General features: G+C 40.0%; 1 protein-coding gene across 2 annotated transcripts in view; it reads left to right on the forward strand.

Annotated features, from left to right (window-relative positions):
- sox6 (SRY-box transcription factor 6) overlaps positions 1–25,631 on the forward strand; it is a 140,546-nt gene that overhangs the window by 12,848 nt on the left and 102,067 nt on the right. Inside the window, exons 2-3 of one of the 2 annotated variants that reach the window (XM_088412810.1) lie at positions 8,873–8,944; positions 17,423–17,473. In XM_088412810.1, the coding sequence (XP_088268936.1) occupies positions 17,439–17,473 (35 nt within the window). In that variant the 5' untranslated portion in view covers positions 8,873–8,944; positions 17,423–17,438. The remainder of the gene's footprint in view (positions 1–8,872; positions 8,945–17,422; positions 17,474–25,631) is intronic. The other variant, XM_088412811.1, reaches the window with a different exon arrangement.

Here is a 25,631-nt window from a genome sequence, read left to right on the forward strand (position 1 = left end):
CCTACCGGACCACAAATCTTTTCCACCTCAGCCCTCATTGGAAAATTATTATTGGTCAACCTAGGACTACTTTTGCACAGCAATAAAACTCATTGGTGGAAAACTATGCCCCTCCCAAATTGTGCTGAGTACTTCTTCAGGGAAAGAAAAAAAAAAAACGGCATAATTTTCAGACACCGCTGCCTTGTTGCAACCTGATCATTTATGGATCAGTTGTTTCCTTTCTGGTTTAATTCAGCATGTGATTGATTTTCAGTGCAGTGCTGTTGGAAAATATCCACACTAAGCTGTGCCTGAAATAGGGAATCATTTGAATACAGACGCTTGTGGCTTCGGCCTTGTCACTGGCAACCACTTTGAGTGGTGAAACAATTGCAGATTGATTTTGTTGCTTTTGATTAAATTCACAACTCATTTGTAAAAGGAGGCAAGATGTGTATCTGAACGCTTATCGTTGACAAGCAAACAACATAAGCAATGGCTCTACAGCTGTTGGTCTTGAATACAGTAAAAAAAAAAAAAAAAGAAAAAAAGAAAGAAATTGTATTTTTCCATTGAGTGTGTTTGCCCAAATGTAACAATTTCTGTACTTTCTCACAATGTTGCTGAAGACATTTTGTATATTTCTAGCATGATTTGAAAGTTCCTTCGCTTCACTAATCCTAAATGCCCAAGGTGTGTTGTTGCGATGAACGTGTCCAGCTTTAACAATATAACAGAGCTAGCAGCTCCAAGCTATCATTAGCACTGTGCGGAACAGTGATTTCTTACAAAATAAATTACATTCAAACGATTTCACCAGAGGGGCCAGATTTATTTTTCAACAGATTATTTTACGAATATCATTGCTTGAGGTTAGACTGTTTTTAACAATTTCTCAGAACATGATTTTTTTTCTTTTCATTACAAACTCCCGTTTTAGTGGCTAGGAGGCAAGGGATCATGGTATTTAGTTACTTTAGCATAATTTAGTTATGAAGTCCACCATAATTTGAATCAAGGGGGGCAAATACACTAATGACAAAGCAATGCTTTTGTTCTAATGTGATTTAGTTGCAAATATCTGCAGCTTTACCTCTACACGTTCATTTCTTCCCTTTGCGTTTAGTTGCATTTACATTATATGATATATATAGGTGCATGTGTGCGGCTGCGTGCAGCGATGCCCCCTGCTGATTCTGCTTGTTGAGCTCTTTGTCCAGCACCACTCAGTGTGTCTGCCTCCTCTGGAGACTGGCAGCTTTTTGTACTTCGCCCCCACAAAGACCCAGCCTCTTTTGAGGTGTTAAAAACTTCCATTATGCATCTCCCTGGACAAAAAAACGCCAAGCCCATTTTAGTCCAGAAGCAACACAGGCGGACATTGTGGCCACGCTTCTCCAGCATTCATTTCACAGATTCTAAAACCAGTATGTGGTGAACAGGATTTGAGGGGCTAAAGTGCCCCGCGAGGGCCAGGCGATAAGAGGGGAGAAACACCGGCACACAGTAAACTAGAAGATGGGCTCAGAAAATAAACACATTACCTGGGTGAGGGGGAGAGTTGTGTTACCCCCCTGCACCCCGCACAGACAAACACACACACACACCACACACGCACTGATAAAAGAGACAGAGGCAAAATAAAATATCCGTGTATAACTTGGAAGTCAAAAGAGGTCTCATTGGTGTGCAAGAAGACAAACCGTTTCCTATGTTGTCTGTCTTTATAGGCTTTGGAGTCAAGAATATATGGGGAAATCAAAGAGAATTTGTAGGTTGCACAGCTGCACGTTACGAGAGCGGGGATCCAAATATTCTAATTCTTTTCTTATTTGACTTAGAGAGAAAATAAAAGTAGATTCGCAGACTACCACATGAAAGCTTTGACCAGTCCAAGTGTTTATCTTCATCAAGCTACTCCCTTGAAAGAAAATGTTCCTGGGTGGATTTTCTCTCCCTTTTGCCTTACCTTTGCCCCTTAGCCAAAAATGCTAATCCCAATTGTACCCTCGACAAAGATACTTTCACCAGAGTGTCACTCGGATAGACATTCCTGACACACTGGTGCAAGACGTTTTTGTGAGTGTCTCGTCTGTGGTAACCCAGTGTTAGGATGAGTTCATTCACAGGGACAAAGATGAAAAGAGGATAAAAGAGAGGTTAGGAAGACAGTGACAGTTAATGCTGTGCTGGTGAATGAAGCAGCCGCTTGCGTGAGACTGACCTGTTTTCAACACCGAATAACTTGAACAAAAATACGGCCTGTCTTGCAGAAACTAATTAAAAAAAAAAAGTTTCATACACACGTGTGAATATGAAAAATATTAACTTTTTTTAAAAACTGATTTCACTTCCCTTTGTGGCTGCTTGTAAGTGCACAGCCTTTAAGTAGGGAGTAGCAACCAGATATAATAGATAAATGCTATATTTTTAAACCAGCTGGAACAGCGCTGATTGGGTAGAATTGCATGCAAAAGTTGTAGAAATTCAAGTTGCTCTAGAAAAACTATTAACAATGATATGAATAAGTATTAATATAATATTTTTGCAAACACGTCAAAACGTGTCAACGGAGCTTCACATTGCCTCTGTAAACTTAATAAAGCTTATTTGCTAAAACACAATACAACAATATAAAAGTGCGTTAACTACCCTAACCAACTTTATTGTTGTTGTTGCACTTGATGCAACGTGTGTTTGAACACAAATGGTGTACCAAAATTTGTGGACATACAATATAACAGTAAGCGTATATTTGTTACACTCTGCAAAAAGCAACTTGACGGTCAGCGATCCTCCGCTACTTTACGCCTCACCTATCATGCCCTCAGTGCAGATTTTTGTTTTCAAAGGACCGTCACCTCACAACAGCGCATAATGCACTGCAGCACTCCCACGCTCAATCCAAACATGGAGTATGAAGCAATCTAACAGCCCTAATACACAATCTTATTCGAATGAAGGCACTTTTGCTTAAAACAAAATCATCCATCTTTAGACAAGTTTGAAAAGAGCCCTTGAATGTAGCACAGTTTATTGCTACCAAACACTAGTTGAGAAACAAATGCGAATCACCCTCTTGTTAGGTGGGGAGACAAACTGCAGGAATAATGCCAGCTATGTATAATAGTTTTGTCCGAGCCTTTCATGCACTTAAGTTTGCGCATCCCATGTCTTCCTATTTGTTTACTAAATTGGCTTAGACTGGAAGTCGGGGCTGTGTATCATTCTTGGGAAGGTGGGACGGAGGTTCTTTACGTTGACAATTTACAGAGATAGAGAATTTGCCCCTGACTTCCTTGGACAAATTAAACTGGGTCCTGGATGAACCGCGCAAATCATAACCAATGGATTTATGAAACTTTTCGTGGACGCTGCTTTGAATAATTCAATGCAATTACGAGCTTAATCTAAAATAGTAATATGAATAATTGGAATTAATAATAGAAAATTTAGTCATTAAATACTTAAATAATTGTTTCACAGAACTAATATACATGTATGCAGATACTGTATGTGTGTATGCTAAGGCACATCCACCAGGAGAGAGGCTCACGAAATCATGTTAGAAAAGTCTTGTTACTTAATATTTCATTTATACTGTATATGAAATTGCCACATTTTATATACAATACAAAACACAAGAATGATACATAACTTTTCAAATGTTCTTTCTTTGTTCTTTCTTTTTCTAACAAAATACATCATTTTTCTTGGTGGTTTGGAGGGAAAGATGATATGAGATCCAGGCACCACTCTACTGTAGTGATTTTTGTTTCTGTTGAGCTCAGATGGTTGCAGAAAAACACACCGGGAAATCAAGTGTAGCCCACACCAACCACACACTAAACTGCTATCTTTCACAAAGCCCTACAAGAGGCTTCAGTTCAAACAGCAATCCCGGGAGGCTAAGCGTTTGCTTGATGTCTACTTTAAAGATACATGAACATCTTCAACATGGGAGGTGCCAGTACAAAGTAATGGCCTTTGCGTATATTTTCGAAACTTATTCAAGATATCCATTCATTATCTAAACCACTTATCACAGGCGTTTGTGAAGAGCTGGGTGAGAGGTGGGGTGTACCCTGCAAAAGACAAGCCGGCAAGAATGTATTAAAGTGAAGTTGAAATCCATTCACCCTTTTTTGATCGTGCTTGTCCTCATTAGGGTCACCGGTGAGCTGGAATTCTTACCCCGGCTGAATTTTACCAAAAGGCTTTTTACATCCTTGGCTGATTGCCAGATAATATCTAGAGTATCAACCTCAATCTTAGTAATGCACATTTCTGAACTTTTAATTACCATAACAAACTTTCATGTTTTTGGAAGCTGGAATACATACAGAATACCCATGTGAGCACAAGGTGAACATACAAGTTAATGTCAAAAGTCCAACACAATATCTAAATATTGAGGTTAATTGAGTTAAGATCTGTACTGGAATTTAGACTCAGTGTGTATACATTTTGGGGACATTTTAGGTTGGGTTATTTGTATGTCTGTGCGATAAAGATTTGACCCATGAGAAAAGGCCACACTTTGACACAAATGCCGCAAGTGACTGAGTCCTTTGTCACTGCTACATGTCTGGCAGCCATCGGCCTGTTAGAAATATCCATTTTTAGCATAGTAGCCTAATTGGCAGTACATTATTATTAGTTTTTTAAACAAAAAAACATTAACAAATAAGATGCCTCATTTCACCCTTTGTGTGTTGCCATGTCCTCGCTGACAGCTGAGATGAAAAAAAAGGCACGCATTCAATTATTTTTCATTGATTGTGTGATAAGTGTTTTCAACTCTAGTCAAAGCAGTGATTTGTAATCTCTATTAAGACCAGAGTAAAGCATTTTACACATTTTTCTATTGCCCATTCATCATTCTTTGGCGCCCGGGGTGTGGGCAGTCTACCATTTTTGTTTGTAAGATGAACCAAACTATAATTGTCATTGAGTCATTTTATTTTGCCCATGGGCCCGTTATCACTTTGTCACCACCAGAAGTGGGCATTTTACACATTCATCAGCAAAAGGGATGTCTCCGTGACAAACCGGTGTCAGTGCCAGATGTTATCGGCTTGCCAGATTATATCGGTCTTCAAGGACTGCGCACATCCAATGATTTCACACTTTTAAGTAATATATTTCTGTAAAATTCTCTCTATTTGTCACCCCCTGCCTGTTTTATTTTATTTTTATATTCCGATTTACCAAGGAAAAATTAGAATACCTGTTAAGTGCACTTCTGCCACGCCAGTGAGGCAGCTCGCATCCGTCCTGACATTTCCTGAGAGCTGCTCGTGTGAGATGTGATCGAGCTGCATCACTTGAAATACTTCTTAATGAAACATGCCCATGTTTTCCCTCGGGATAACCATTAACAACACTACGATTTTCAAAGCCCTGAAACATTCCCACTTTGATAGTGTCACGTCTTTGTTCCTCACAGTGCGTCACCAATGAAGCAGTATTACGCTTTCCTTTTACTATTAGTAACTCAGAACATACAAATACAACAGTCAGGTGGTGACAAATACAGACATAAACAAACATGTTAAAGAAATATGATTACATTCTGATGTCAAACCACCAATAACATCTGGTACTGAGACCGGCAGGGTCAGTCCCCATGGACTCTCCGCCTCTGCCAAAGATTGATGAAACAATGACGGACTTAAAAAAAAAAAAAAAAACACTTTACGGTAATGCTTTGTCTTATTTTTTTCCTTAGGGTTTTTATCATTCATTGGTCAAAAAAGGATGTCCGTCAGTCTTGAAGGACTGCCCAACCCGGATTAAGAAGATGCACATATTTTATATTCACCAGGCAAAAATGGCACAACAAATGAACACAAGCAGTCATTTGGTGGAAAACCATTTAATTATTCTGTCTACGACGACGACACATATATGAATGAAGAGAGATACATTAGTGGATTGAACAATTAGCATACTGTAACTATAATTGATATGTTTTCCACAATGGCCGTCAATTTGAGGGGATAAATTGGAAGACATTGTTGGGCCCTGCGCATGTTGAGCGCCCCTGTGAACCCCTCCAGTAGATAATGTAATTCACCGTAATTTTCAGTAGTGATTATCTGTCACTTGGAAAAAATATCCGTCAATGCCTCCAACCCCAGCCTCTGTCGCCAAACGTCTGGGCCCTTTTTCATGGCAACTAATTCTGGGGGCCCAGATTTTTTAGCTTTGACTGGCACACTGTTTAAGAATCACCGATAGTATTATTCTCTCATAACTAGCAAACTATAATCTGTTTAGCTGCTGTGGGTTTATGTGGAATATGCCACCCTGTGGAACCTCCAACCAACTAATGGAAAAAAGGGACGTATTATTTTATTAGGGAAAGTGTTTTGACAATTGGTTTGGAAAAATGTGGTGAAACTAATAATTTGCCCTTGACTGCAATTGTTTTTAACAAGTCCCCAGTCCTCTAATTAGGAGCGCTTTAATGTTTCCTGCCTGTAGGTCTAATTCACAGCAGGAAAATAGCGGCTGCATGCTGTTACAATAGGCCAGTTGACACAGACTCTTATTACTCTGCGGGGATTGCGGCATTTCATTATCACATAATTTGGGCTCGCTCATTATTTGCAATCATAAATTCCTTTGTTGTTGTCCCTCAGTCAAATAATTGACATAATAAGTCATGAATAAGAAATACGTTTACCCATTTATTATTTTCCCCATTGTTCTCAATTACCATCAGACGAGGAGTTCAAGGATTGGTAAACTCTGTGTAATTGCGAGAGCTCCCGTTTACTGAGGCAAAACAGGAATTAGGCCTACAGTCAGAAGTCTGACAAGGCTGGTGTACTGAATTACCATCCCTGTTGTGTATGCGTTCTCCGGCCGGGATGAATAGGTGGAACACAAGCTAGCCGTGTGTGAATGCAGAGGTGGGTGGTTGCAGCTGAAGCCCAGTTCCAAACAGTGAAATTGTGTGCGTTTGAAAGGCCCATGTGCTATTCATGCAACAGCTTCCTATTGAGCCAGGGTCAGTCCATGCTCCCCTCTCCTCCATTGTCACCTTGAGCCTCAAGGCTACCACATTCAGACCTGTCTGTAACGCTTTGCCTTTATCTACTTGCTTGTGTTTATCCCCCAGCTGCCCACGCACACACTGATAGCAATGAGCCGCCCGCATTTATCGGATCCTCTCGGTGATGACATACGGACTGGACGTGACGGGATACTGAGGTGCCGTAACGCAAATTAGTGACAGATCAGTTAAGCGTGACCTTAAAAAACCCTTGGCCTTGTTTAATTGGCAGTGCTGATGCACCCTAATTGCATAAATCAGTTGGTAATGAGATGGTGGTTTATTGTGGAAAAACAAGATAATGCGAGAAAATGAACAGGAAATGGTGATGGGAATTTTATTTGAGAAGACGGTTGATCCGATTCAGGCCGCGTATGAGGTGTGCCGGAAATGTTTCCCGACTGGATGTCACAAAAGATGCATTTCAAATTCAAACCACAGACAATTTATTGCGCTGAGCATCTGACAGTTTCCCGTCAAAATGATCCGTTTTGAATTGGTGGAATACAACAAAATGTCCATGATAAGGACCTTATAGAATATATTATAGAATCTGTTATTCAATCGGTTATTCCTGGCTGCGTTTACTTGCAGGGTTTTCGATGATTTCCGATCATGTGATCGGGATTGGGACATCCCCGATAATATTAATAAATAAAATAATAATAAAAGAATACCACTTTTCCTTAGGGTTTTTATCATTCATTGGTCAAAAAATTTTATATTCACCAATCTATTTGAAACTGATTCAGGTACTAGTGCAATTATTGTTTTCCGAGGTAAAAGCAGATGTTTGCAATTTTTCTCATTAAACACAAAAGAAAATTAGTCTGTTTCCATGAATGACTTCAAAAAGTAAGGAATAATTAATGTTGCGATGCTGTCAATGTCTTTGGATCGTCTTTGGATAAAAAATGGCTCTAGGAGATTACTCCATTCTTAAAGTAGTTGTTGATTAATTTGATAATTCATTAGCTGTCAATTAAACATTTTTCGAGATCTCTGCAGAGATCCCGAAAGAATCCTTCTAGTGGTGAATGATGGTATCGTAGAAAAGGCTAGATATGCTAAAGACTCAAGAGGGATTACTGCCAATGCAAAAACTTAAATTTTGTATTATATTTGTGACATATGTCCTGGAACTTTTCTGACACATCCCAGTCACCAACGTTCTGACTTTATGTTTGCATTTTCCACGCAAAAAGTCTTTGGGGCAACTAGAAATTGGTGGTTCTGCATCAAAATGAGTTGTATGGTATATGTAGACATGCACATTTAAAGTGCATCTGATATCTCACCATACTGAGGAACAGAAAATGGAAAAGAGAAAAATGATCACCATTGTTGGTTTTCAGGCATTTCATTGGATAAAAAAAGACCTTTATAAAACTGTTACGTTTCGAATATTTTCGAAGTGCTTTTCAAAATATCAGTGTACATTTGAAACGAGTGATGGTTGGGCGTGTGTAATAAATAGCTAAATAGAGCAGGTCCCCTTTAAACGATTGTCAGAAGAGTCAAAGTAAATTTTACATAGAGAACAACGAGCATGGTATTGCTAAGTGACCTTCAAGCCAACAGTCACCATGGCCCTGATTCTCTTTCACTTGTTCTTTCGCTGTTTGTTCTGATGTCGGTAAACACTGTTATCAAATGGCCATGTTGTTTCAAAACCACGCACCATGTTCCTGTTGCATTCTTCTATCACATACTTTTCAATACCTATTGCTAAATGTGATTTTGACTGTACTGGCACTTTTGCGTTGGCGTTTAATAGCATATTTTAAAAAAAGCCATCTATTTTTTTTTTCTGTGCTTACATTTCAGGTCATTTACATGAATTCGAAATCAACGTGCCAGTGACTAGACGGAAACTGGGGAGCGAGTCTTTCAGTTTTTGTAAGTATCAATTTGCCTCTCGAGCTGTTTCTCTTCCTGAGACATGCCTCATGGTCTCCTGCTGTTTGTCACCCACACTGAGCACCTGCAGCAAATGAGCTGGACAACCGAATCGTCACAATGCATGCACAATTACACAGTTTTGCAGAAGCAAACTGCACTCTTTCATCCTACATCTGGTACTATTTCAAGGCTTATTCTTCCCGTTTAATTTCAAATAAATAAAATAAAATAATTTGCCAGTAATTTGTATCTTTAGTACACGTCATCAACTGGGGCAATGGTTGATATATTAAACACTAATACACCTCCCCCTCTGAGTTTACTGTCAAACTAACCATGTAAAACAAAGAGAAATAAACATGCATTTCAAACAACCACATGACTGCCTTTGGATAGCTTAATGCACACACAAAATACATAATACAGGCTAACAATTAGCATCTATGTTGTTGGCGTAAGAGGGGGAGAACCATTGATGGCTATGTAGTCAAATCCACATTTCAAATGTAATCAAGTATTAATTTGATATCTATTTTTAGAAATAACAAAACAATTTCGTGGACAGTTTGTAAAATTCTGACAAATCACACTGAGTATTTTCCTAAAGTTTGCAAAATGAGGGAGAACTGAATTTCAATCATACATTTGCAGACACCTGGGAATATCGATGTCCCTCAATGCACATATTTTACATTAGTATATCGTAGACTTTGCTACTATAAGATTGTTGGGGCCAGTTACGATCATAACCAATAACTAACCCAATCACGAGATGCGTAAATTCGGCGCTTTTATTAATTTGTTTATTTACTGCTTAGATCACAACATCTGAATCATGATGAACCTTCCTGGGCCTGTTAAGTTGAACCAAAAGCTGATATAGTTGCATGGATTGAAAAAACGCCCGCACACGCTGAGCTTATAAAGAGCTGGAGCACAAAAAAACAGCCAAAATTAAAATATTGAAAAAAAAATCAACAAATATGCCGAAGCTTAAGTATGTTGGGGTCCACTATGAATAGGCCATCAACTCCATTCACGTCATACACAACAAAGCCGACGATTTGCAGCTGTCGTTCCAAGGATCCTGGCATAGACCACGGGATGGTATTACGTTACAAATGAAATAACGACACCATGAAACCAACGGTCCTTTATTTCTGTTTTAGACCTGACATTGGCCTGGCCGCTTCATCGCGCCTGTTGCGATTAGCGATTGAGAGCTCAAGACCAACCGCTTGACAAATACGACCTTCCAATTGTTTTTAACTTTGACAAATGATACACGAAAGGTAATTGCTGAAGCCATCATTATCCGGCAAGCATGTGAAAGCCCCACTCGAACTGAATAAATCGTCCTCAACATGCATCTGATAAATAGACCTCTGTTTTGCATGATGTACGATCTTATGATGAAGTCATTAAAGTAAAATATGCTCTCAGTGGATTAGATGCGGTGTTGTCTGGCTTCTCTTTACAGTGGTGATTAAACATGGACGATATTGAGTCGCGGCAAAAAGATCTAACCTCGAGGTTTATTGTTATTATTTAAATGAATGATAAACATGATTTATTTGATGAATAAAAATCCAATATAGATTTGGCTGCTGTCCTGTATCTCAAGGTATGAGCCCCGCAAGTGTTAGACAGAGTTCACTTAGTAGCACTATACGGTGAAAAACAGGAGCAAAGAACACGCCGTTAATCTTCTTGCTACCCCAGCTGTAGAAAGTAATGCATAACTAAAAGTCCGCTTAAATGAATTAATGACTTCAACCATGAACTTTTCTCCCAAAACGCCATGAATCGTCTCTGACTGATAATGCACCGCGACCCTGGAGTGTGAAGTCCCTGTTGCCTTTAGAGTAGCCACTTAATTGATTTGCAAATTATTTAAAGTTTGTGGTGCCCAGGGGAGTACTCCTCGCTAATGCTGGCCCATTTTGAAAGCCGCTGCCGAATCATGGCAATAAGATAACCGATATGAGAATGGAGACGAAGGCTGGATAAACAGGTGACTGGATTATTTAAAAAAACTCATAATTTTTCACGATTCTAAGCCTAATTTTGTAATTTTTTTTTTTTTACATGGCAGTTTCTTTTTTTGACATTCAAATTTGACTGAATTGTTTAACAACATTCTGCACATGTACACACATGTACTTTTAGGTTAATAAAATATCAAGAGATTTTAAATCTTGATAACGTGTTTATTTTCACATGAATCTTTCTTGTTTTTCTTAACCGCGCCATATTTTAATTAAAGATCTACAATTCGCATGAACAAAGAACAATACCGATTTCAACTTTATTGCCAATTGCATTCAGTCGACGCTTGGCTCGAGCTCCACAGTTCGCTTTAAAATACATCATTTAAAATGCACCGCGCTACAAAATAGGATATTTTCACCACTACATGCATGCACATTTCGTGGCATCTTGCACATCTTTACAACCGCATCATGATTGAACAGGGTTGTTGTCATGAGACTAGATTGTGTAATTGCATCATTGTTGAACAGGTCAACGCAATGGCTTCTCCGGTTTTCCTTCAAATACCGGCGCAAAGAAAGCTCTGCGTTAATATCAAGGAGCCTCTAATCTGGATCCATTAGCAACTGCTGTCATTCAGACACACGGTGTCGGCCTGATTTAAATAAAATGAAATGAAGATAGTTGTTTCCGGTCCCTCGGCTTCACTCATTGCCATAAACATATGCTCTGTGCCCCGCTTCTTTCCATCTTATTTATGACTTTAATTTGTTGTGTGGGCTGCGCGAGAAATCAAATTTAATCCAATCCTCCTAGGGACCCTGTCATATAATAACATGGTAATTTCTGTGTATCCTTTTGAAAAATGAGGAAATTAATTCCTCCTGACATGTTCTAATTATTCCAGTGTGAACGGCGGATGGGCTCCCCTTTTCCCTCCATCCCTCCCCCCAGACCCTCCTAAGTGTCAGTTGCTGACGGGTGGCGAGGTGCTAATGCTGACCAGCAGCGCGTTTAATTTGAAACATGGGCAGACACCTTTCAACACACCTTGCTAATGTTGGAGTGGCTCACACAAATTAATTCACTACTCATCTGGCAGCGCTGACTTGAGGTGTGTCTGTATCAAGAGTGTGTGTGGGTGTGTGTGTCGGTATACATGGATATCAGTAAGCGAGGTCAATTGATGTCAACTGACACTAACCAAGGTGTGCGTGCATTTATTGCAAACGTGCATCCAGTTTTTACGAGTATGTACTTGACTAGTATCACTCTTCTTGTGTGACTGTGGTGAAGACTGTGTTAGGACACCTTCTTCTAAACTAACAGTAGCATTTTCACACATGCCAAAACTCAATTGAAATCATGTGAGCCTTTTGAGTACGAGGGCCTGTTTAATTAAACTGTCATCAAGCAGTCTTTAACTTGCCATAGGGTCAGCGGTGGCAGAAATAGTGTCAAATAATGACAAATTATTGGGTCTTGTGCACAATGTTTAGACATTGAGGCTCCCAATTAAACTAGGAAAAAACTAGCAAAAATTAACACGTATATTGTCAACCTTTGGCGGAATCCTTTCATTTTCCTAATCACAACTTTACTGAAAATTAAATGGAAGCCTTATATTGCTGTAATATCGGGTTAGGGTTAAAAAATGCCTTCCAATAATAATTTTTAATTGGTCTTTATTTATTTAACGTTTAAATAGCTGAAGAAACACTTGTTTTTTATTCATTATAATATCACAAAAACCTCATGCATCAGTGTTGAGCTTGCTTGACTGCACCAATTTTGCTCCAAAACCGAGTAGAGAAAAGGCTTTATTAACACAATTTAACAAAACCGTGGCCACATCGTATTCCCCAACTCGATTTCAAAGGTCTCAGTGATGCAATTAATATGAAAAAAAGAGCCGACTGACAAGACGTTTATGTTGGAAGTCATGTGCAACGCAAAATTAACTTGGTTGACGGGCTTTCTTCTGCAACAAAGGATTATAGCTATTGTAATGAACAAAATAAGCCCACCAAAATGTACCTAACCTTAATATTTTCACTCATTCTTATCTGATAAACATAAAGTGCCTGTCAAAAGTTTGGCAACACATTTACATGTTAACCGCAGTAACTGCAAGAGGTCATGAAATTCAAGGTATTCACACGCCATGTTGTCACCGGGAGCAAATTAGTGTTCGACGCCTTCATCAAGGGCACTTCGACATAGTCACGAATAAAACTCACAACCTTTTGGTTGGGAGGCAAACTCTCCACTGCTGAACCATGCTCATATCAAATATGATGCGCTCTAAAAACACAAAACAGTTGGGTGAAAAAGAACCTAAATATTGGGTCAAGGACTGACCCAATATTTAGGTCAATTTGACCTAATTCAACTTAGTGGGTTCTTTTGCACAAATAGGCCCCCAAAATGGGACACTTTGTACAAGACAAATGACAAATTTTGCCTTAAAAAAAAAAAAAAACAAAAACAAAAAAAACTTTAGATGTGGTTGTTTTGAGAAGCAAATTTAAGACAACTCAGAAAGTTAGTCAAAATGACTGCAATAATTAGATTATTTTTCACCCAACTGTTTTCAGACAATATGAATTGGAGATGTGATGTTCCAACATTAAAGATAATGGAATGCTTTTTTTTCTCTCTCTCTACAGTGTTCTTGACAAGAACAATGTATCTTGGTTGAATTGAGAAAAAAAACGGTCTGTAAGTAGTAGGTATTTGGTTAGCATATCTTCCTCGCCATTTTAGAGGTTCAGCGTTTAAATCTGGGCTTGGTTCGTTCTTCCTGTGTAGGTTTTCTCCAGGTACTCCGACATCCCTCTAAAAAACATGGCTATTCACTTAATTAACAACTTCCAAGTTGTCCTTAGGTGAGAATGTGAGAGTGAATTGTTGTTTGTCCATGTGCCCTGTGATTTTCTACTCCACCTCTCACCCAAAATCAGGTGGAATCAACCCATCCAAGAACCTAATGAGGGTAAACGGTAAAAAAAGAAGATGACGAGGAAAAAAAAGTCCAGACTACTGTATGCATGTTCGCCTGGCTACAAAGAAATGTGTTTCCACTCAAAATTCTGTATAGTATCTAAGCAGCTGAGACAGAAGGAGAAAAAAAATAAACAAACAAAACTTAGTTGAGCATTGGAGTTGCCTTGAAACCACAGAACTGTAATTGATTTGGTGTGCATGTGTGTGTGTGTGTGTTGTCTCTGGGCAGCAGAACAGAGGACTCATGGTCGTGGCGTCATGGTCGAGGAGAAGAGAGCACGGCTTTGTGAGCGGTGGGTGGGTCCCCCATGAGTCAGAGACAGGAGAGGCGTCAACATGGCCGCCATGGCCCAGTGGGACTTTCGTCCCCCCGCCTCAACCCCTTCACCCCACTTACACCCCGTAGGGTTAATCGCTGTCACTTTGGATCCATGCAGAGGGAGCAAACGCTCTCTCCATCAGTGTGGAAGGACTGAAACACAGGGCAGCAGTTAGGAAAGCTCCCGCTGCTAGCCCGCGAGTGGATGTGCTCGGAAGATAGTTCCCTCCATTCAGCTTTGTTGAGTAAAGTTCCTTAAGGAACTTTTCCGGACTTCTTCTCAGCATCCTTCGATTTGGTTGGTGGTAAGAGTGACACCAAGGCAGGATGTGTGCAGCTAATTTCTGAAGCTCGCAGTGCAGCGCGCACTGTTAATGACTGAAGACTGAGAGCGCCGTCTCATGCCAAGACCCGCATGGCTGCTGGTGATGCATTAAATCAGCAGTCAATTTGACTGGAAGTTTGAAATCTGGCCTAGGTTAAGGGGATGTGCTGAGGCCGTGTTAATAGCGAGCTTGTTGTCCATATGGTACTGCTTTAATAGAGCACATTTGTTGCAGATGGTGGGAGACTTGGTGAGGCAGAGAGAGCTTTTGGCAGGGACTCATTCTTCGAAAGGGCTGCCGCGCCACTCAAACCAGCCCAGGCCAACTCCGTCATGTCGATCCTGTCCCTGCCCTTGAATTGTGGTTCTGCCTTAATTTAAAGCTATTCTTTTTTTTCTTTTCTTTTTTTTTTTTTTGTTTCTCTCTGAGATATATTGGAACTCGCTCACATTTTCCTGAGTTCGGTCCCTCCAGTTCCAAACCGCACCTTTGCTTCCATAGGCTAAGTTCAGTTGTTCCTGACCACAACGGGGCTGCAGACAGCCGACACAGCTGAGGAAACACAAGCGGAGAGAGTGAGGGTGAAAGAACAAGGGGTGATGAAATGAAACTCGAGATATATAGATAGCACCCCAGCAAGGACTGATCTGTTACATCTTGTTGAAGGATGGAGGCCACACACGTTCTTTGTTATCAAACGATAGGATTGAAAATCTGATTCGGGTTTGTTTGAGGATCGCATCGGCTGGAGTCATTGTTTTTGTTGCCGGTGGTAGCTTTTGCTTTTTGCACTCGGAGAAGCGAGGAGACACGCTTGATCTGTTCTGCACTGTTTGACGGGTGTTTTCTCACGTTGTCACCGGCTTGGTGTGGTGATGGTATTATGTGCGCTGGGCCCAGCTGAGTGGAAAAAAAGAGCCGAGCAGCAGTGCCCCTAGCTATTGCTCGCCCACCTCCCTAGACACCTTATTGTGAGAAAAGTCTCGGCTGAGCCCTCTGGGCCCTGTGGATCCGCTGCCTCACTAAGTGCTGGCCAGACTGAAAGGCACGACGTCCTTGGGCCCGATTCATTCTTTCCATTGTCTCATGAGCCAAGACAGCGAGCGAAAATGCCAAATTACACACATATCACTACAACTCTTATGTCTGCTGTCATTAGTTCTTGTGGTATTCCTGATGAGGTGACTGAGTTATTGGGACTGAAAATGACTGACTTTCAGCATAAAGGATGGAATTTTAATCTGTGGCTTTTGACTTTAAAGACCCTATAAAGTGAATTGTGAGATTTGCTTTTAAATATATGTTTGAAGATAATTGCTGATGATGGCCAAAGACTGAACTTTATGTAGTGTTAAACTCTTTTAGTTTCATTTTTGCACGTCTGGCACGAGTCTTAAGTACCTTTGTTCTCGTGTGCGGTTATTCCGCGCAAACACGAGCTACTAAGCAGTGATACACATGGAAGGATTATATATATTTTTTTATCTTAAGCGATTGAAGTGCAACACAGAAAAAAAGGGCATTGACTTGTTTGGCCAACTGGGACAGTTTCGAACACATCTCAGACAGACCACAAGATCATTTTATTGGATAATTGTAACTTATAATTGTTTGCCGTTTGTCGTCCTTTGTTGGGAAGGGGCAAAACTGGACCAAAAACAGCCCAATTGTTACATCTGTACCAGGCATAAGTTTTGATTAGTAGGTCTGATGGCTCACAAGCTAGCTCACATTGCCAAATATTTCATAAAACCACAAATTATTCTTTAAACATATATTTTTTATAACAAATTCATGTGAATTTTCATGTTAAGTGAGATCTTGTCACTGCGCAAGAGTAGCGTATCAAAACAACACGAAGGAAGCGCTGAAATTAGCAAACTTGAAGGCAGATGTCTAATAGTTTTTTTCATTTAAAAAATACAGACAGCAATAAACTCTGAGAGTTTGCACATAGAAAGTGAATCTTCAACTCATTGCTGCTGAGTTTGTGACACACCTTAGTGATTATAACATGTTACTTTGATTACCAAAAATAACTAATCATTTCCCCAATCTACATAATTTAGTTTGGAGGCTAATATTTGTGGTGTTCTGTTTTAAATCACGTCCCTAATCCGTAAGAAAAATTGATGTCCCATAAGGATTGTGTCCTGCGTGGCCATGTGAAGCACATGGAAGTCCCAATCCTTTCTAACCCAGGCTAACACAATGGAAGTGTATAATTCATGCGGCAATGCCAAAATCTGTTGAAAGTAATTTTTAGCTGTGCGTCTCGCGCACTTTGTGGATAAGGCTTCTGAACGACCCCTACAAGCGGTGACATCATGACCACATCCTCCTGCCTCATTGACGCTGCACGCCTCATCTCGGGTCTCTTGTGGCCTGGCTCCCAGAAGCCGCAGCACCCTCGCCACACATGCGCTGCAGCTGGACCACCGTTTGCAACTCCGAGCAAACTAGTCGCGCTAGGCTCTGCGGTTAGAGTGCTGGATGTTCATGTATATATCCGTACACAGTTGTGGGAAAGGGCTGTATAGTGATCAGTAGTTTACGTGATGCAAACATATCATCAGGCTCTCAGCGCAAACCGACGTTGTATGCAAATCCACTCCCCCGATGCAACAAGGTATAATTAATGATGTCAGTACGTAAAAAGGAGCGCACGGATGCATAGCCATATTTCTGATTTAATTAAAGACATGCCGTATTATAAAGAGGAACATGCGTACTCTGTGTTTTCTTTCTTCCATTTTAATTTCGATTTTTTTGTTTCTTGATCATGACCGTAGTTTCTTAGTGAAAATGGTTCTCTGTGATTTCTCCTGCCAGAACCCCGCACGCTGACATGGAAGGCTTTCTTCGTAGCAGCTTTTTACTGAGGTTAGTTTCTTTTCCGTTGTTGTTATTGAGGATCACAGTTCGGGCGAGGGGGGATGCGGGCTACCGGGGGTTAAATTTCTCCACACATCGTTAGCTTCAGACTTTGTCCCGTGTGTACGTGCCCGTGTGCCCATTTGTGTGTGTATTTGAACTGTGTTAAACGTGGGTTCTGACTTTTTTATCCAAGCCGTGTGTGTCCATGTGGTTGCAGACAGGCATGCTCACTCTGTTAGCCTGCAGTCAGACTGAGAGCGCCCATCAGCATAAGAGTTGGACGTAGATGGGGTGTCCCCTTTCTTTCCCCTTCATGTCTTAAGGGATCAGCAGATCAGGCTTTCTGGTCTTAACACTGCATGCTTTGGGCCAACCATTCTCCCTGTCTGCTCTCCCTCTCTAACCCACCTCATCAGGGCCGCCGCGCCATGCCTATCATCTTCGCCATGTACTGTGGTGTTCTCTGTTTGTATTCGAACCTCCATAAGATTTACATTTTTTTTTGCCTGTGATTCTAATTAAAAAAGTGTGCTGTCATTAGACACAGTGGAAATAAATAAGAGACTGTATTTACCATTGGCTTCTTTCCGAGTCAACCACCTTCTCCAGGCTCCAGTGTTGCTCCCTAATTAGGGTTGGCTCATTAGAAGCCACAGCAGCAGCATCTGCTTTTCAAAGCCTGTCAGCCAAACTTTACTAAAGCTAATGAATCCTCTTTGATTTCTTTTTCAAAAGGTCACTTATTTGATTAAATTAACAGCATTTTTCCCCCCGCTTGGAACAGTTGGGGCCATTTAAAAAGAAAGCACAATTTGATACCATTACCCTCTTGGTTAAAACATCATCAAGGAATACAACCCAAACAACTTTCATGTCTTGAAATGTGTCTTTTTTCATCAATCCAATACAATCATTATGATACGTCGAACCTAAGCCAGAAATCAAACCGGGGTCAACATTGTCTGTACATTTTTCAGACTGATTTTTTACTTTTCATGTATTTTTGTGATCCCCCTCCCCTTTAAAGTACAGGGCATTTTTTATTTTCCTTGCACTGGGCCAATTTAATCTGTGAGGTGAATCTGTTCTGACTTGACAGCAGGTATTCGAGCAGATATGAAGCTCTGGTTTTGAGCTGGCATGACTACACCCACTTCCAGTTCTTTGAAGCAATGTTGCAAAGTGGATAGCAGTGTTTATAACTTCTGAAACTAATTGTACATTTGAGAAGGGAAGGCATAGTGCTCTCAAAGACACAATTGTAAAATTTAACAGGGAGATGTTGTCAACAATGAAATCATGGGCAAAATGACCTCTGCTGCCTCCCTTTATCCCAAAGCACAGGCATTATTTAAAGTAAACACGTTATTCCTGCGCTAATCTTTATCTTGTCAGAATGTTTTCTAATTAAAGGAGAAGCGTCAGTAGAATAGCACACACTCTGGCAGGAGATTGGCCATCAGACCACGATTAAAGTTGGGTTAGCCCATTTGCTCGGATTACAGTTGTGTTCTGGACTGTGCTTTGAGATGGGCGTCTTTGGGGGAGAAAAGGATAGAGGTGGAGGGATGTGGCATTTAAGACATTCCTCAAGTGAAGAATCCCAGCATCTTTTCTCAACCGAATAAGGCCAAAGGAAGCTTTGTGGGTGTGCATCTCGGCAGTGGATTCCATGTGATGATTGGTTATATTCTTTTCTCAAATATGAGGAGTCATTATTGTGACTCGAAATGAATCATTTTGTGACCAGATGCATCTGAGGCCATTGTGAAAAAACAATCAGTCAAAGGATGCCACAGAGGAATCTAAAAGTCCTATTAAGCCAAACTCTGATGAAACCATTGTTGGTCAAAATACATCTCACAGTTGTCTAAAACAGTGACAAATCCCACAAGACTATGAGTCACTGCTACTATTTTCTTGCAGAACCTTTTACAGTATATGCCAAAGTTGCGAAGAACGAGTCACATTAGTTTAGTGAAAATGAGACTGTGAAAGAATGGGGAAGGAATATAAACAGAGATATGAAGAGACAGAAAAAGATGAAGATAAGTAAAGAGAGCAAGCAAAGGAAAGAGATGTCTTCAGTGTCAACTCCCAGTGGGCTGAACTCCCCCCCTCACCAATTTCCCCCCTCCCCGCAGTTCTGCCATTATTTGATGTAATGAAAGGAGAAAGTGTGCAACATTGAGATTGTTAATTAATTTAGTCTAACAAGATGAAGATAAATGAAACCCACTGAAGGTTGACTAGGCTAAGGGGCCCACTTAGCATTCCTCCTGCCCTCCAGCTCGGTCTCTCCCCCTAGCTCACTATTGTGCACTGCTAATAGTGAAGCTCTGTGCTTGTTACAACTCACACCACACAGGAAGTTTACATATACATAGAGCAGACATAGAAAGTATACACAGTTTAAATGGCCGCTTGTCGGGATGCAACAAAATAAGTCTGAAATTTCCACCATAAAAGTAAGACTAATAACTTTTGGAATTCAATTCAATTAAAAAAACAAACAAACATCATTTGAGAATGGGAAGTAACATGGAACCAATGACAGAATGTTGTTATACAAATTTGCATCCCTTACGCTTACAATAATGGCTTAGGCCGTGACTGTGTTTAGAATGAACTAATCAGAATTTTGGAGACACCACACACCAGCCACTAATAAGAATAAGGTTCAAATGCTCCAGTGGTAGAAAAACAGTCCCGATTATGTTGACCATGATGTTGTCAGCACCATACTTAACTTTGGTGCTTGTATTCCTTTGGGGACGAGTATTCTTGTATTTGCGTCGAACACATTATTTGGGATTCTCACCTAAAAGTTCTAATTTGGTTTCATTGAACCGTAGAAGTTTCCTATATCCTTTCTAATTTGGTTGTTGCTGTTGTTGTTGTTTCCATTAGTAGATGAGGCTCCCATCTTGCCACCCTGACATGTAAAAAAGACAGCAGATTGTTGTCGTGTGTTACAATTTCAAACAGCCAAATTGCCAGGAACTTGCAATTTTCTTCACTTGAAGACAACTGTCTTCATTAGGTTCCATGGTATAGTCAATGTCTTGAAAATTCTTGTCCATCCTTTGCCTGACATACATAAAAACATTCGGATCCCTTTGATTCTGTAGATGCACTCTGCATACTACAACTTGTGCCTGACTGAAGATGTCAGGAAAAGCTCACTAGAACATCTGAACTTTATTTGGGGATAATCAGCTGTACTTTATGGTGGCTTTTAATTATGCTGAAGCACATTTAACAGATGTTTAAATGTGATAGGCTCATTCCGAATGCCCTCTAAACGGTGTACATGTTTGTGCATTATTTCAGCTGGTTATTTGTTTATTTATTTATTTCTGTATTTACCTCATCTCTCGAAGAGATTATATTTTCTTCAAATAAATTGCACAGGTTTCAGATCACATTGACAATTTAAAAGGTTTTGCAATGATTTAACCTCGTCCTAGTTGTTGTATTTTCAGAACCTAGCATTTAAACAGGGGTGTGTAGACTTTTTAAATCCACCATGTGTAAAGGTAGATGTAGACATTAATCATTGTGTTAATTCCCAAAGGGGTTTGGCCAGATTTGCAATGGAGCATAGATTAGCAATCATCTAATGGAGTCATGTTGACATGTTCAATAAAACTCGGCTGACATACCCGATTAGTGAATTAGTCATTTGACTTCAAGTGTATGTGCAGAATCACTTGTCAACTGTGACAATGTGATTTTGTCAAGCACATCTACTCAAACGGACAACTGTTTTGTTAACGTCCGTTAAATGATATAACAGTATACATTTTTTCCCCCAAATTGGGCTTTGTGGTATACAGTAAATGGCCAATTTTTCAAACAATGGGATACCTTGGAGTGCCAAAGGTTGTTTACTCTGAAGCCAGACTGTTGTCATTCATGAGAATATCTGTAGTCTATCAGGGCCTTTCTTTCCCAGTGGAACCTTTGTATAGGATCTTCTTGACACTACAGGCCAATCATTATCGCTCTCATTCGTCACTCCCATTGTTCTCAGGTTCTTAACAATGGCTTGTTGATTGTGAGGAAGGCATCGGAACAACCATGCTTTCTATTTTGCCGGCAGGCCATCATTTCAAGGTGCAATACTTGATGACGGTCTTCATTATTGCTATTCTTGTTGCTGGCCTCGGGACAAACAGGCAGAACATCATTGAAAGGTCGATTAGCTCGCCACAAAAGAGTCCAAGCCAAGAGAATGATGACTGATTATATGTGAGAAAGTGATCTTGTTTGCTACTTATACGGTAAACTATTTTTTTAACAACCAAAGTGGGATTCAGGCCAATTACAGTATATATATAGGCTGATGACTGCAAGGTGTTAATCCAAGATCACTGATAGATCAAGAAGTGCAAAGGTCAAAATGTTACCATTGGACTATAAAATCATACATACTACACAACTGTCTACATATACTATAAAACTATATCAAAAATGCTTGTGATGGCTGTTTTTTCTTTTTATCAGGTCAGTCTAAGGAAGTGAAAAAATGTGTCGCACACACTATGTCCTGGTACTCATGTGAGTAACCCACAAAAAATATATATGTGCGTCTCTGCTCGTGTCCGATCACATACAGTGTAGCCTTCATAGAAAGCAGTGATCTAAAAACATAACTACATGTCATAGATGCAACAGATACTGTTTTATAGCATTTGCATACGTTCATTTCAACACCAACCTCAAACACTCCCACTGGTTTACTGTAATCTCAGTATCTGTAACTGTTGTACAGCATGTTAGTTCCAGCTCTAAAATGTTAGTCTGACTTTTAGTCACCATTTTCAGAAGTGCTCAGAGAAACTGAGCACAAAACCGCAAAGCCGATAGCATGTGTCAGTATAGCTTGTGTTGGACTTTGGCTACATCATAGGCTCTGTGTTGAGCCACAATACAGTAAATCAGACTTCAATGGTATTGGAAAAGGACCTCCTATATAAATCGCTTTTTGTTGTTGTTGTTGCTGAGGTATTGACTCAAGTTCTTTGACTCAATAACAGTGCCACAGTGACATTTTTCAACCGCCACTGTTTCAATAGAAAAAACATCTCTCGGTGCAGCATTGTTGCACTGCATGTTTGAAATAACATTTTAAAATAGTCTTTGCTTTAAAACAGCTTTTTCAAGCCCGACAAAAATGAAGAGAGCCGCTTCTCTGGACATGAACGCTCCCCTGCTATAATGATCCATGACTACCGAGGAACAGTATCTGTTTCTCTCTGAGTTTTATGTCCCTTATTACAGCTGCAATACGTCCGCTCACATTAAGCTAATTTATGGCTGAGGCCAGTGCAACAGCAGTATAGGTTAATGAATTTGGCATTACTAATTAAATGTTATTGAAGGATGAATATGAATCCTGTGGGTGGGCCGCAATAGCAGAAGAAGGCGGTGCAGAGGAGAATGGGACAGATGACTTTTTTTGCACTCAGACAATGAACAAAAACGGAGATGTGAATTGCATGGTAGCTTAGATATGGAGGTGAAGCGGAGGACAGATGCAGTGCCCTCACATGCTCTGCTCATTAAATGTTAAAGAATATTTTACTGTGATTGGACGTGTCTTTGTATCGACACGACTATACAGCATTTGCAGTAATGATAGGCAAAGCTCACTCTCTGACTGAAAACAAGAATTTTCTCGCCTGTCAAGGATATGCACAAGCAAAAATGGATGGAGGGAGTAGTGTGGAATTATTGAATTCTGATGCAAACTCTCCATTCGGTGTGTTGGGGAAAACATGATGCCTGGATTTAAAATGTTTCCGTCACCTGTAAATGCGAGTCTGCATTTAAACAGCATATGAAACATTTTAAAATCCATAGCCGCCTGCGCAAATTCCTTTCAAACTGTGGCCAGCACGAACTTAACAACAGGGAACAACTTTATAGCACTTATAAGTTAATGGGGATGTTTTTATTCCATATGGCATGTCATTTTTTGGGGAGTTAGTGCCTATATACTTTTCTAATCATGAATTGATGATGGACCATAATAAATATATAGTTCCAAGCTTATTTTTCAGCCTTGGTGGAAGATTTCATAGTCTTTGTGAGAGCTAAAGCATTCAATTCAGATTTCAATTATCATGTTAGTTTAGTGATTAGACTTTAGTCCTCCAGGAATCAGACCTCTCAACTCCACTCTATTCCACTTCCCCTGCAATCACATCCCCTTGATGAATTGCGCATATAATTACGGAAGTTATTGAATATGCAGATCGCTGCTGACTCTTCATGTGTGTTTCATATTGCATCAACTCTAACTATATCAAACAAGGCTTTTTGGGGAGTGTGAAAAGTCATACTAGTTATGAGACAGACCCTCTGTGGGCGCAAATGAGCTCATACAACGCTGAGACTCATCGGAATGACTGTGTTTTTGTGTACTTCTGGATAAGACTCCGGTCAAAGCAGATACTTGGCACCATGCAGCCAGGTGTGCCATTACAGTTAGTCTGAGTGGCCGGCCAGCCTGTGTTCAAGGTGTTTATGAAAGTGTCCAACATGAGGTTTTTCTTCCATGTTTCAGTGTGTTGCTGGATGGTTTTACACCCTTCCCCGTGATGCAATACTTTTCAGGCAGGCACATACGCAGGAGGGGTTATGGGAAATTCTGAATCTTCTGATAGATTTATGAATGCTTGCAAAAAATCTGAATCACGGGAGAAAGCAATTGTGACAAATGTATTTACTTGAACTTCTCCTAGACTTTCCCAGGTTTGGTTTACTACACAATTGAGAATACAGGGAAACTAGGTCCTGTAAATATAGAGAAAACTAGCAAAGTATTTTCCGGGATGGTGCAGCTATTTATAGCAGGTATGACAGGTGAAAGCTGGTCGATGGCCTGCTTAACAGCAGTCATGACAAAGTCTGCATAGTAAAACCTAGTACAGCAACTACACAAAAATATGAAATAGTTGCATGCTGTGAGGACACTAAATTATTTTTATAGCATTGCCAAATTAAACAGGGAGTTTTTAGTTTTTATTTTTTTAAAGAAGCCCAACAACCAAAATTGTGTCCAACATTGTCCAAGACATAAGACTCACATTATGGACTGTACAATTGTAACTACTGTGTCAAGAAAAATATAACTAACCCAAGTGAAATTAACAACTTTTTTTTTTTTTTTTTTTGCTAAAACAGTTGGTATGACTTAACATGACATGATGAAAAAGATCTTTGAAACAAATGAGCCTCTCTTTTCCTCCCCGCACCAGAAAAAAATCAACCCACTGGCAACTGAAGGCCCTAATTACGAGAAATCAATAATTTGATACGCACCTACCGGCACATTCCCATGGCTTTGCAAAGATATCAAACTTTTACTGTCAAAGTAAGTCTCATAGCAATAAACATAACAAGATTGTAGGCCATGTTTTATATAAAAATAGAAGCCTAAGTTAGATGATCAATTTTTTCCCCAAAGATTATATTTGTCACGTGTCATTTTGAAAGTTTGAGTAAATATGAAAATACAGTCGTGATATTTTTTATTCCAAAACATCTCTCTTTAACTATGGGAAAAACATGAAAATTCATGAAGCTGTTTGGTTTTTTGATTTTCCTTTGTATGCCTTTGTTTGTGAACATGTTACCCACTCAAGAATCTGTGAAAGATGCAGCTGTTACCTCCACCTGAGTCGAAAGCAAATAGACAGACACATGCTTTAGGCTTGTGTGTGTAGGCGCAGAGCAAAAACACTGTCGAACTACTAGACTCCCTATCCCCTTATCAAATATTTGTCTGGCCTTCACTCACTATTTGTCTTCTGTTTAGTTTCTATATCTTTAAAAAGATTGATTATGGTCTCTGTGGTGCTTTGACCATGGCCGTGGTAGACCAACTTTGGTTATTCAATACCGTTGGCACTTGTCCATTTTTCGGACTTTTACTTTTATTGTTTGGGGGGTGGGGTGCAAATGATTGTTTGTTTATTTTTGGATCCAGTGCACAGACTATCCTTCCTGGGTCCACAATCCCAGTATGGATAATACTTTATGGAACATCAACATCTTGATAGTTAAAAAAAAATAAAAAAATGTGATTGGGTGCATGTATGGTTGTTCGTGTCTGTGTGCCCTGCAATTGGCTGACAAGCAGTTCAGGGTGTCC

The sequence above is a fragment of the Hippichthys cyanospilos genome, chromosome 4 (genome assembly GCF_059441005.1).
Source record: "Hippichthys cyanospilos isolate Australia breed blue-spotted pipefish chromosome 4, RoL_Hcya_1.0, whole genome shotgun sequence".
NCBI lineage: Eukaryota > Metazoa > Chordata > Actinopteri > Syngnathiformes > Syngnathidae > Hippichthys > Hippichthys cyanospilos.